The sequence below is a fragment of the Peromyscus maniculatus genome, chromosome 13 (assembly GCF_049852395.1).
Source record: "Peromyscus maniculatus bairdii isolate BWxNUB_F1_BW_parent chromosome 13, HU_Pman_BW_mat_3.1, whole genome shotgun sequence".
In the NCBI taxonomy this organism is placed as follows: Eukaryota; Metazoa; Chordata; class Mammalia; order Rodentia; family Cricetidae; genus Peromyscus; species Peromyscus maniculatus.
This window is the reverse complement of record NC_134864.1, coordinates 46,296,621-46,310,324: the sequence shown is the minus strand read 5'-3', so window position 1 is coordinate 46,310,324 and position 13,704 is coordinate 46,296,621. Positions and strand designations below refer to the sequence as shown.

The 13,704-nt window shown below is 34.8% G+C and overlaps 1 protein-coding gene across 7 annotated transcripts in view; it reads right to left on the bottom strand.

Annotated features, from left to right (window-relative positions):
- The window catches only part of Erbb4 (erb-b2 receptor tyrosine kinase 4), a 1,076,808-nt gene that overhangs the window by 222,035 nt on the left and 841,069 nt on the right, over positions 1-13,704 (bottom strand). For all 7 annotated transcript variants that reach the window (XM_006989868.4, XM_016008144.3, XM_016008143.3 and 4 more), the window contains 2 exons: positions 11,399-11,521; positions 7,349-7,447 (listed from right to left, as the gene is read on the bottom strand). In XM_006989868.4, coding sequence (XP_006989930.1) covers positions 7,349-7,447; positions 11,399-11,521 — 222 coding nt within the window. The remainder of the gene's footprint in view (positions 1-7,348; positions 7,448-11,398; positions 11,522-13,704) is intronic.

Sequence of the window (13,704 nt, the reverse complement as noted above, 5' to 3'; positions counted from 1 at the left end):
AACAGATCATCAACAAGGTTTGCTATTTCCAAAGTATTTTGCTGGAGGTTTTTTGCCCCATGAGCAAATATTCTCTCTCCCTCGCTATCTCTTTTTCTCTCCCTCTCTCCCACCCCTCCCCATGTATGTGCATGTTTGTTTGTGTGTGTGTGTGTGTGTGTGTGTGTGTGTGTATGCGTGTACATGTGCATGTGCTAGCATGCCTTAATTGAGATGCCAGAGGTTAACCTCAGGGATTTTTCTTCAGGTGTTCTACACCATGCTTTAAGAAGCAGAGTCTTTCATTGGCCTGGAGCAGCTAAGTGGGACAGGCTGACTGACCAGCAGTCCCCAGGCATCTCTCCCCATGTCAGTGCTAATATTACAAGTATGCCACCAAACTGGCTTGATGTGGGTTCTGTGGACCAAGTTCAAGTCTTCAGAGTTGTTAAGAGAAGCCCTTTACTGATGAGCTATTTCCTCAGCCTCTACAGTTGCTATTTATGAGCATACAGTATTTATTATAAATGCCGTCTCCTGGTGTTACAGTCAAACTGAATAGCATTTTTTCTAAGTCATCGTAATTATGAAATACTGTTCAGATTAGACTCAGAAACAGCACATGATCAGTGTAATTCTCTTTCTTCTCTGTATGACAGTAACAATCCTCTTAATCAGATATAAAATTCACCAAGTTATAGAGTTGGGAGAGCTGAAAAATTACACTTCCAATAGACTACTGATTTGTAGTTAACAAATTTAAATTCTGATATAGTAGACTATGAGCTCTTGAGACATTTCGTCTCATTTACACAAATTCAAGAAATGTTTTTGAGAACAAAAAGCTTATGAAGCTACATGTTAAGATTTACAAAGAACAACCTGCTTTGGATTTGGGGAGTCCCTTTTGGGTGATTCAAGAGATAAAATAAGCCAGTTGGAATATAAAACTTGTCAAGTACTTTATCTAGTTTCAAACCCTTGAGTTCCCCTTAAGGCAATCTTTAAGGCTCAGGATTTTGGAGCTACTGAATTCAGTTAACTGTTACTGGCAATGATTTATAGTGACTATAATAAATTACATTTTTCCAATTTATTTTTGTTCAAATCTACAATAATTCATTTTTTTCTTTTTTAGCAGGACCCATCCTTGCATGTTTATTGCTGCCAGAATAGAAGGAAACAGACAGGCAATAAGTAAAATTGTAGTGGGAGAACAAGTATTATGCAAAAATTACTAGAGATTATTCCAGTAATTAGGAAGAAGATGTTAAAAAAATGAAACCAATTGAAATGAATAAGGGGAGTCTTCATGTAAATCTTTGAGAGGACCCCTAGCCAAGGTCCTCTACTGGAACCAGGGTGAGTCGCCAGTGTCCTAGACACATGGGGAAAATTCTATCATTTGTTAGTCCACAAAAAAGCCTTCAGAGAACACACTAGTCCTTTCACAGGGTCAAGGGTCAAGGGGGAGGGCATTTCTCTGGATACGTTTTATGCTCTAGATTCAAAAATGATTTATAGTAATAGATTAAGGATTAAAATATGAAACTAAGCCGGGCGGCGGTGGCACATGCCTTTATTCCCAGCACTTGAGAGGCAGAGCCAGGCGGATCTCTGTGAGTTCGAGGCCAGCCAGGTTTACAGAGCGAGATCCAGGACAGGCACCAAAATTACACAGAGAAACCCTGTCTTGAAACAAAACAAAACAAGAAAAGAAACTAAGAAAAACGACTCAAGTACAGTATGCCAAACTTACGACACAAATCGGAAATTATTAAAAATCAATTATGCTTGAACAGAAAGGGCTTATGAGCAGAATAACATATATTTCTAAAATGTAGGGGGGGGGAACCTTTTAGACAGATCAACTAATAATGTTGCCATTTCTTAACCATGCTTCTGTTTTGTGCTTTCTGTTCGGAGGATTAGAATCAGCAACCACAGCTCCAGGCTGCTAACACAAAGAGAAATTCTGGGTGTGGCAAAGTTCAGAAGTCCTTACAATTTCAAGGGGCCCTATCAAAGACATGGATGAAGTCATATTTATAAAGAGATGAGATAGAATTTTATCATTTGCGAAGGTAATCTGGAGCAACTATGTACATTGAAAACAGGTCTATATCCAGGCACTGAGTTTCCTTCTTTTCAGGTCTGCCTATTGGTAAGAACCAGGGAGGTTGAAGATCGGTATAGGAGGGCCATCAAATTGACAGGTCACAATGCTTAAGGATGCAGAGAGAGGTGAGGCTAGGTGGCAGTCATGGCCGCTATGATACAGAAAGACACGGCACAGTAAATGAACAGGCAATAAAATAGACTTCACATGTGGTATTTCTGCTGAACAAAGCCAATCGGATAAGCTGTACTGGAATCAGTTTATTTAGTCACCAGGATGATTCTCTTTTTAACTTTTTTAATAGGATATTGAAAGATAAAAAATGCTGTTTCAATAGAGTTTTATATTCTCTCTGGGAAGACATCATTTTATTTTTGGAATAAAGAAAACTTCCAGAACTTTAAGAACAATTTTTTTAATTTATTATTTATATTTTTTCTTAAGGGCAATAATAATTGTTAACTGACTTTGGAAGATCATTCCTACAATATAGGGCTTTAGAAAATTCTGGAATGTTTTTTTCTAAAATTTACAAATTGCATTAATATATAAAAATGACCAAATTTATGTGGACAAATATGTAACTGGATTAAATAATGTGAATTTTTAACATTACATTGTTAATCTGATGCAGAATCTAAAAGTCATCATTAACAATATGCACTCACACAAAGGAAATTTGGTAATGTGAAAAAACAGAACCAAAATTTTCACATCATTTTGCAAGGTTGCTATAATCAGAATAGATTATATGTTTCTCACCCCACTCACATAATGACATCAATTAGAGCTGGAAGAACCGACTCCCAACAAGATCCTGAGTATCACAAATCTAATACAGGAAGGATAAACAAAAATCATGTGAACATTACTTCAGTAAAATAACAAAATGGGTAAGATAAATAGAAGTCCTTGTGGTACAGCAAAAAGAAAATTATTTTTCCCTGACAAATGATGCAATTTACAAAATACAGTAAGGTCACATGAAACACCTTTTCCAGAATCACCTGACCATGAACTGTATTGTAAATGTAGCATGGGAAAGCTGGACCTGGAGTCAAGCAGATTCATATAAGCTCTGAGCCTGTATTGGAAGACCATCCCTAGAAATTAGTGTAATTATACAATTTCTTCCATTCCCAGCTTAATTTTTTTAGGAAACAAATAACTTTGTTAAAACAATTTAAAGCAATCTCAACAGATAATGAGCTTAGATGTCCTGGGAAAAAACAGTGGTGGACACTCCAACAAACCAACAGTCTGATTCATTTTCCAGGACTCTTTCCTTGGGTCTTGAGTGTGTATCTTCTACACAATTTTATGTATTTTAAAAAAAATACCAACAACATAAAACCCCAAAGAAACCTCCTAGCAGCTTGCATTTTCCAAGAGAAATTGCACTACTTGAAACAAAAATTAAGAGTGTCTATAAATGCGGGCATCCTTCTTAGGAAGGTAGACCTTTAGAGTCCTTTCCTTAATGTCATTCAATGTGATCTTCCTTTATGGGAATGAAGAATGCACTGGCCATTCAATAGCAGCATGTTATTATTGTCATTATGAATCCATTAGACATGTTCAGGCGAGCTAAGTAGCAGCCCTGTGACCAAATTCTCCTTCTGCTGCTTTTAGTGAAACATTTGATAAAATACTGTCTGCCCCTGATTTACTTTCTGCTTGTGGTAAAAATTTAAAGAGAATAGAAGAGTCTTTTCTTTGTCCTTGGATATCAATAGAGGTGTTAGTTGTTGGTGATGAATTTTGATTATTAAGCTGCAGTGTTTTTTTTTTGTAATTTGTTAAAGAAAATAGCAAAACACACATAAATATATATTCATATTCATATCATCATTATAAAATGTATAATATTCTGCTATAGAGGTAAACAGCATTAAATGTAAAGGAGGCTAATGTTTAATAGGTGTTTAGAGTTTCCATTTTCTTTATAAGTTTTAGATTTTTTAAATCCAATGATATATAAAAATATATACACACATAAAAAGAAATACACGCAGACATTGGTGTGCACAAGATATGCATGGTATGTTTTTGGAGGATCTTATTTTTGTTTAACAGCTCTCCTGGACACTTTATAATGTTGCTGCGCTAGCTGGTGCCCAGGCACTTCTTGTTGCCAAATGGTTTTTCTTGCCATTGCAGCCTATTTCTGCCATTCTCAACAGGTCAGTCATGAAGATGTTAAGGGTCCCCTTCTCCTTAACCACGAAACAATGGAATAGGAGATGGCACAGGGGATCTAGTTCTCTCATTCTCCCAGCAACTGTCAAACCAATGCAGTTTAGGAGAATAGCATATGGGCTTAACTCTCTTAACCCTTGAGTAGGACAAGTAGTACTAGACTGTGGAGCTTGTCCAACAGAGAGGGGCCACAGGCATCACTGTGGTAGGTAGTAGTTGTCTTGCCTCATTTCCATATTCTTCTAATGATGAGTCATTCAACGCTGGCATAAATTACTTCTACTCAAATAATTATTTCATGAGTAGCTTGTGCTTCTGGAAGACTCCAGACTAAGACATTTATCAAACATACTGCTTTTACTATGACTGGATGCCTTGTCATTTGCTCTCTGTCCTGTGGCTCAACTTGCATACACTTTTGCTTACATGGACCTTCCCTTTAGGCTTGAGCTCTTATGAGAACTTAAAATGCTCTGCAAACACCATGGATAATCTACAAATGAAGGTAAAAGATGTTTACATGAAAGTTATGCTAACTTACTTAAATACTGCAATCACCATCAATGCTGATGTTAAAATGATTTTATTCAGTATGATACTATCCTTCTAGTAGTTTAAAACAAGTCACCAAGATAGTAGAAAATATTTCTACCTTGCACCTTTCAAAACAGCCAGCAAGCTATTAATTCTTTAGCATCTATCCAAAGGTAGGAAAGGCGTATCAAAAAAGAAATTCTTATTTTTTATCTTAAAAAGAAAAAACATATATGTATATGTATGTTAGTTACCAAATCCATCACCCATCTAGGAAAATGACTCCTTTCATGGCTCAATCAGAGTCTCATCTGAAATTCAACAGGAAGCTAAGACTTCAAGCTTCTGCCCTGTTCCTGTTTCCATGGGAATAGGCTTCAGATCAAGGGGGAGGGGAGTGGATGAATGGGGTTAGGAGCTTTCAAATAATCATTCGAAATCATGATGAGGTTTTTAGAGCTTCTTTTTTACGTGATTATTTTGTAGCCTCTTAACCCCCTTTTGCCAGACTGTTTCCATGGAAATATGACTGTCCAAGCCTCCAGCAGAGATTATTAGCATTCTTGTGAATTACAGCTTTGGTTGTAGCTCAAGGTGGCCAAGCTTGATCTTCTATCAGTTTTATATATGAACCTCCACTTTTTATTTACTGTAATTTTTCTTTGTAATTTCTATTTAATTCGAAAATTTTCTCCCTGAGTTTATGGCTATGATCTGGGTCAAATTGAATGATTAGGGCATCATTGAAAAAGTCATCAATTCTAAATAGTAACATAGGAGGCAGACATTTGGCTGCAGGGAGTGTAATAACCTTTAACTACCTGCAGAAAAAAGATTTAGTTATTGTATGAGTAATACTTATTATACAAGTGTTGCTAGTGAGGCCAGAAGGGTGGCATTTTATTTATTTAGCAAATGATACACACAGAGACCATTCTCCTGAGCTGCATGCTTGTATCATTCTCGGTCCTCTTATGTAATAATTAACAACAAATTTAGTTAAAATAGCATCATAAAAGATGGTTAGCATTATTATCAAGGTTCTCAAGGTCATATACTGAGTTTCTTTAAACCTGCAAAGGACCTTTCCAAAGAGACTGGCTAAGAATATATAGCAATCTGTTTTGAAAAAAATCAAAGTGCATATGCTTCTTACATCCTCTTTCATGTAAAGGTCACTTTAAAATCAAAATCATTCTTATTATTATTGAAGACATTATGCTAAAAGACATAGAAAGAATGTATATGGATCTATTCCAGAATCCCTAGTAAGATATCTTGTGTTCAATGTGAAAAAAATAACAGCAGGCTACACATAAAATTTTATTCCACCTTTCTCTCTAAAATTTGAACAGCACAATCTACAACTTTTGCTGAGGGAAATCTTCAAGTTCTGATTGACCTCATCAAGTACTTTCATTCATTCACCTTTTTTTTTATTCTGTAGTTGAAGCTTTTACCATAGTCCTGCTTGATGTATCTGAATTGAAAAGAGTAAATATCACTTGAGAACTTAAGTTTTAGTTAGGTTCCTGTTGAAATATAGGAAAGACTAACTGGAACACTAACTTGGTTGTTTCTTAGCTCAATAAATTATAAATACAGGAAGTAAAGCATCCTGATTAATTTTTCCAAGCATCCTCAAACTCCCAAAATGCCATTCTTGTGGTTATTGCACTTGTGGTCCTTAGAGCTGGGCCTGCTCTTAAAACCAAACACGCTCCCCATCTTGTTTACTGGATATTTTGTTGGAGTCCCGCAGATTCATTCACAAATTGTTTTGTCTTAATTATCTAGGCCTGCTTTCCAACCAGAAAGGGCAGAGCTGAGGAGTTGCCACAGTGAAGACAAGACAGGTTAATCCTCATTGTTCTCTGCTTTTTTTTAGAAAACATGTCTAGTCAGTCTTGGCTGACTGAATTCAAAGTCTCTAGGCATCATCTTTCCACTTTGCAATCTGGGCTAACCTTGGGTTAACTTGGTCTGTTCCATCATCCAAGTGAGACAAAATATTATTTGTAAGTTATTTAGAACACTGCTGGGAACCTATTGCAGACTTTGTCAATGATATTTAGAACAGTTGTAGTACTTTATAAGCACTCAATAAGACAGTGCTTATAAAGAATGACTTATAAGAATGACTTACTATCGTCCCCAGCCAGGTGTTTTGATACTGTTGTAACTGCATTTAATAAATTCATTTCTGTCTGATTATTATCCAAATTATAAATAAAATGAAAATCACATGCTTGATTCACAGCAGGAAATTCAACATGGGAATTACAAATATCTTTGTGTTCCCAAAGCAATTGGAGAGTACAGCTGTAGCAGACAGCTGCAAATTAGGGATGATTTTAAAGGTATAATATAATGTGAAGGGATCTTAAAACTCTAAGTATGAGATTATTACATTTTCAGAGAAGAAGCTTTGAAAGGTGGTTGGTCTTTTTATCACTTTATTTTCAAACCCTCTATTTAATAGTAAACAAAAATACAACTGTGTGTTTGTGTACTTACATCCATGAACTCCACATTGGCTTTGGGGCCAGTTGTCTCATTGAGGATTTTAATAGCCACGGGAATTTTCACTGTTTCACCTTCAGGCACCCAAATACCCTTTAAGGAAAAAATATCAGATTAATTCTATATTGAGATTACATAATATTTTATAGCAGAATGTAATTTGATTTGACCACACAACTTTTAATTTTATATTATTTCATTTTAGAGATTATCATAATTACAACACTTCTCCCTTCTCTTTCCTCCCATCAAACCTCCCATATATCCCTCCACAATCTCCTTTAAGTTCATTGGCTACTTTTTCATAACTTGTTATTACATGCATGTATATCTTTTTCTTAAATATAACCTGTTCAATACAGATAATATTACTTGTATGTACTTTTTCAGACCAGACCATTTGGCACTGGACAACCAATTGGTAAGCTCTGAGTTCTAATTTCTTTTAAACAATAAACTTTTCTTCAGCATCTGTTATGTGTTGTATGTGTTTGTGGTCTAATTTCATAACAGATGAATTAGATACGATTTCTATTTTCATAGTGTTCAATGTCTGTTTAAGATTAATTTGTTTGCTTCCTGTAAAAAGCTTTGCACATTGAAGAGAGCATTAACAGAGGATAGAGTATAATTTATATCTTATTTGGATGATATCACCAACTTCGGTTCAAGACAAATTAAGTATTCTTTCACTCTCAAGAGTAGCTATATTTAACAACAAAGTATGGAAAACTTCATGTCTAAACAATAACTTATAAAATATGATTAGGTAAAAATGATATTTCTTTTAAGCTTCAATATTACCTGATTATTCTTTAACGAAAACTAAAATAACATGTTTCTCAAGTTCAGATGGAATAGGAATTAAATTTCAGAGGTTATTATTTTGAAAATAAGACTCAAGGACAAGTTCTAGGGCATATGTAATTCACAGTAACTTATCTATGTTATTAAATTCTATATATTAATTATTTTTGTCTCTGGGTACAAATAAAATACTTATATTGATATAATTCTGTCTTCTTATCAACTTAATTTCAGTATTTATGGATTAGGACAATATTAAAAACGTAGACTTTCAAGATACAAGATTAAATAAGACTGTTTCTGAGTGAAGTTAAACATCTAAATGAGGACAATAATTTTGATAGGAGAGATAAAAATGTGTGGATTAAGGATGACATTTTTTTGAAGCATATAGCCCAAAAAGAATTTAGACGCTCTTATGAGCCCATAACAGGGAAGAATCTCAAGACTACTTATGACAGTTTGAACTTTAAGATGAAAGTGGGGAAGCTCTAGGCCGTAGCTCTACCTTCTCTCTCAACATCAGCGGGTGACAGCAATAGGAAGAAAGATTTCACTTTGGACACATGGCTTAAGTAAATGTGTTGTATTACCCTAAGTTGGAGTAATAGAGGAAACACAAACCCAAGAGCTGTTGAATAGTAATAACAGTGAAGAAAAGTGCTTTAAACCTTGGGATGAGATTTATGTTTATGTTTGACTTAAGCAGGGTCAATAGGGAAATGTATGTGTCAAATGAAAAATAATAACATAAATTATCTGCGGTATAATTTTGTAAAAGGGTATTGAAGCAGAAGTAGGGGGGTGGGAAACCCAAGAACCCAAAACCCCAGGCTATATTTTCTCAGAGATAGTATCTAGGGCAGAGAACATGCTTATCATTATTCAATAAAATAACCACATAGGGAGTTACTTTATAAAGCAACGGCATCAATATTAAAATATTCCTAAAGTGTAGTTTTAAAATAAGAATATAAATTCAGTGTGAATTAATTTGTACCACTTTGGAAAAAAAGTTTAGCCATTACTTTATAGATGAAATGCAAGGAATTTGACTATACTTGTGCCTATATTGGTCCTAATATTTTTTGCTGAAACATAGCATAGTTTCAATTAGGAAGAAAAAATGACCAAATAAGTACCCAGGTCATTGGCATTTGTGTGCCCACCAATACTTTTATATAGTTTAAGACAATATGTCTTACAATGCATGATACATTTATTAAAACATAGAGCTGCAACACATATTTCAAGCACACAATTCAAATAAATTTATGAAACAAAGCTGCGGGGGAGCAAGAGGAGGGATGAGGGAGGGGTCTTCTGTGCTTGGTATGTGGAATGAATAAAAAAATTCTTCATTAAAAATAAATTTTCTATAAACACACATTTGTCTACATACTTTCAATTTTGTTAACAAGACGTGTAGAAATGATTACCATGAATCATAAGGGAAGGAAATTCTAAGTGCTTTCTTTTGACTTTCCTAGAGTTTAACTAGGAAAACCTCATACATATCTATAGAAATGAAATGTCAAGCAATTATCAGATGGCTTATTGGGCTAGTGGAAGCCAGGGAATCTTTATATAGATGATTGGAAGGCATATATATGGTAATGAAGTAATACCAAGAGATAGGCAGGAGGACAGTAATGATTCAATTAGTTCCTTCCAACATCTTTATTTAAGATAGAATTTAGAATCATGAATGTATTAGTGCAAATAATTTTGTGCATTTTTCATTAAAATATATACAAATTGAAATTATTAAATATTGGGACAAAATTAGATTCAAAATTTAATTATAAAATTACATAATCTGTGCCTTTTTCTAGTATAATTTCAATATATATAAAGGGTAACTTCTGTTCTTTGAACTTACAAAGAATCTGAAGATCAGAAAGACAAAGTCAGCCTAAAGTAGAATCTGTGCAAATTGGACACTCAGTTAATGATTTAACTGGACAAAATATGCACACTAAAATGATAGGGGAACTTTCGCAGTTGGATCTTAGAAGGTTTTATAGTGATGAGCATATTTTCAAACACCTAGGAAAGGAAAATTTAGGTCTACATTACAGTCATTTATATTGTTATAATAAATAAATCATTATTTTATTTTTTTGAGACATTGTTTCATTGATTTGTCACTGTTTCACTAAATGTCTTGAGTGGTCTCAAACTTTTCAACTCAAATAATTCCCCTGGCTTAGACTCCTAAGTTTTAAATTATAGGTATATACCACCACATCAAATTAAATCATTTAACTACAGAAAACACTGAGATCTTGAAATGTAAAATTCTTAAATTCCTATCTACCTTAATCATGTGTTCATAAAAATAAGGAATTAATATATCAGTTAGAAATATACCGTAAGCTGCAAATGTAAATTTTGTGAATTGACCAATGGCTGTTACAAAACAGCCTCACTATTAACCCAGGAGAGTTTCCTTATTTCGTTATTTATCATTAAAATAAATTTCACCACAGTTAATGTTGGGCTGGCCTCTGGATTAGACTTGTAACTTAGCCAAAAAAAGTAAATATATAGACATCACCAGTTGAGTTTTCCCTTTCCAAAAGTAACTCTCTTTGAAAATTAATGGTATTATCCTTTTGTCTTCTCTGATCTCCATTTCTCATATAGTTATTTTTCTTTTTTACAAAATGGCAAGGTCATCAAAACTACTAACATAAATACTAAATCATATATATATAATCAGTTGGGCAAAAAATTGTTATAACCTTCTGATCTTACAAATATGCTAGCATATTCATATGGATTTTAAGTGATCGATTGGTAGGGTACTGACAGAGTTTAGGATAAAAGAACAGAAAGAACAGCCAAGGATTGTGCGCGGCTGCCCAGAAAGTTCTGGAAGATCAGGAACCAATGACTAGGGTGAAGATAAGCAGGTTGTGGCAGAGCATTTGGGAAACACATGGACATTTGCAAAAAAGAAGTCAATATTGAAAGGGTCTCAAAGGGCACTCAGTGAACTCCACTTGAGTAAGTACTTGCAGTCCTTCTCTTTCCTAAACACAGCACTTATCCAAGCTTGTTCAGAAAAATTAATGAATTCATCTGTACAGCAGCTCCTTAATATTACATGATTCTTCTCTTTGAATATTAAAGGGACATGAGGTTGGTTAAAGTAATTACCTTGGCTATTATTTTTTAAAAGCGTGAAACAAAACTTAAATAACTGATGGCATGCACTGTGTGTTTACTTACTTTGTAAACGGTCCCAAAAGCTCCCGAGCCAAGGACTTTTACCCTCTTTAGTTCCGTTTCCTTCAAAATGCGCAGCTGGGCTTGATTGGGTGCCGTGCCACTGGGGGTTAAGGGCTCTACCAGCTGCAAAACAAAGGCATAGGGTTATGGAGCTTTCATCCATACTCACTTGGGCTTCTTGCCCTCTGTTCTTTTCTAACACTTCTAGGAAAGTATACTAGGATACTTTTCTTGGACAAACTCTACTTCTGTAGTATCAGCCGCAGTGCTATCCTTTCTCCGCACACGTTCTTTGTCTGGGTGAATTCGAGTTCTGCACATATTCTACTGGAGATACGCTGGTTAGAAGATATGATGTTAATTACAAAGACAAAATAAAAGAAGACAAACTACAACAAAACGAGAAATAGTCCCATATGAGCACTTACAATTATTGAAAAGCTACTATGATTATATCAGAAAGGAATAATAGCTAGCTAGTATGATGCAGATTCTTCATGCAGCCAATCATCAAATACCCAATGTTCTTGTCAAACCTCAACTCCTGTCTGAGGAGGCTTGAAATTCTGCATAGATTTTTGGACCGTGTCTATTTATGATGGTGAGTTAGGAACTCATTTTAAGTAGCAAGATGAGCATAGTTTGGTTCTAGGCTGTAAATATGTTTTGGAACATAAAGAATGAAATAAAAAGTGGGGATGAAGGCAAAAGAGCTATCTATTAAGGTCAGTCTTGAGGTCATGACATCAGAGTGACACTAAGAGGCTGCTTGCAATAGAGTAGAGTTTGGGGTCAGCATCAGAAGGAGAGAATGATAAACATATAAAACACATCAGACATAAGATGAATATAAACAGTAAGATTGGAGTAGAAGCAGCAGGTCAAGAAGAGGGCTGAGTGTTGCCAAAATGCAAAATTAGGCTGAAATTTATAGATGTTCTAGTTAGGATGCCATTCAGCTGAAGACTTTGAGCAAACAAAGGAAAGATGTATGAACAAGCGTCATCACTGAGATAGGTGAGGCAGTGTCTACAGTTCTCACCCCTTAACCACAATTGCCCATTTTGAAATCTCAGCTACCTTTGTTCAACTATATTTGGAAAATAATAAATAGAAGTTTTCAGAAACAAATTGTAAGTTTAAAATATTTTTATTAAAGTAACTGATTTATTTGATCAATAGTAACTAATTAATTTAATATATTCAATATATTAATCAAACTCTATCAAAGTTATGTATGTATAGGAATGAACATTGTACATATAAACTTTAGTATTATCCACAGTCTCAGACATCTCTCGGTTTTAAATTGTATCCTCAGGATGAAGGGGTCTGCTGTATGGACTTCAGAGGCTTTGGTCCACCCAAAGCCTACATTCATGGATAGCATTTTATGTTATAATTCATGCTCAAATAAGAGAAATAACAAGTTTTTGAAAACACAGTTTTTTAGTTTAAAAGGAACTAAACATTAAACAACAAACAACAGCCAGTTTTATTCTCTGCATGAGGAAATCATTGAGGGCTACTGCTACTCAAATTGTCTAGACCCACCATGGTATTTCAAAACGTCTGTTTACAAGCTTAACTGTGCTGTGGTCCTCCTGCCTGGCCATTATGATCATCTTTCTGTCACTATCGTGGCCTACTAAACCAGTGGAGCAGGCCTGAGTTCAATGGGTACAGATGTAGTAAAGATTTTAGGAAAAACACTTAAAAGTTATTAATAAAATTAGTCTGTTTCTTGATAGTTTGACAACAAATCTAGCATTCTCTCATTTTTATATTTTATATTATAAAAATATAAATTAGGTCATTAAGAATTTCCTTGAAGTCAAGATAGAGTATCTCAGAATCATTGAAATTTACATAAAAAAAATAAACCCTCTATCAGAGATTTCCCTTCCTTGGAAGGCCACTCTACAGGAGTTTATTGCCAGATTCTTTTAGATGCTATGTATGATTTGTAATGTGTTTGTGTGTGTGTGTGTTTGTGTGTGTGTGTGTGTGTGTGTGTGTGTGTGTGTGTGTGTGTGTGTGTGTGTATACATACGCATATATGGGGGGTAGTCCAAAGGGCAACCTAAGGTTTCATACTTCAGTCACTGTCCACGTTTTGGGGGGATATTCTATTACAGGCTTGGAATATGTCAAGCAAAAGAAGCTATCCTGGAGCAATCCCACGGAATCCATCTGTACCTGTCCTGGGATTATAAGCACATACCACCACCATTTTAAGTTTTTACGTGGGATCTATAGATTGAATTCAAGTCTTCATACTTATAAGGCAAGCACTTACTGACTGA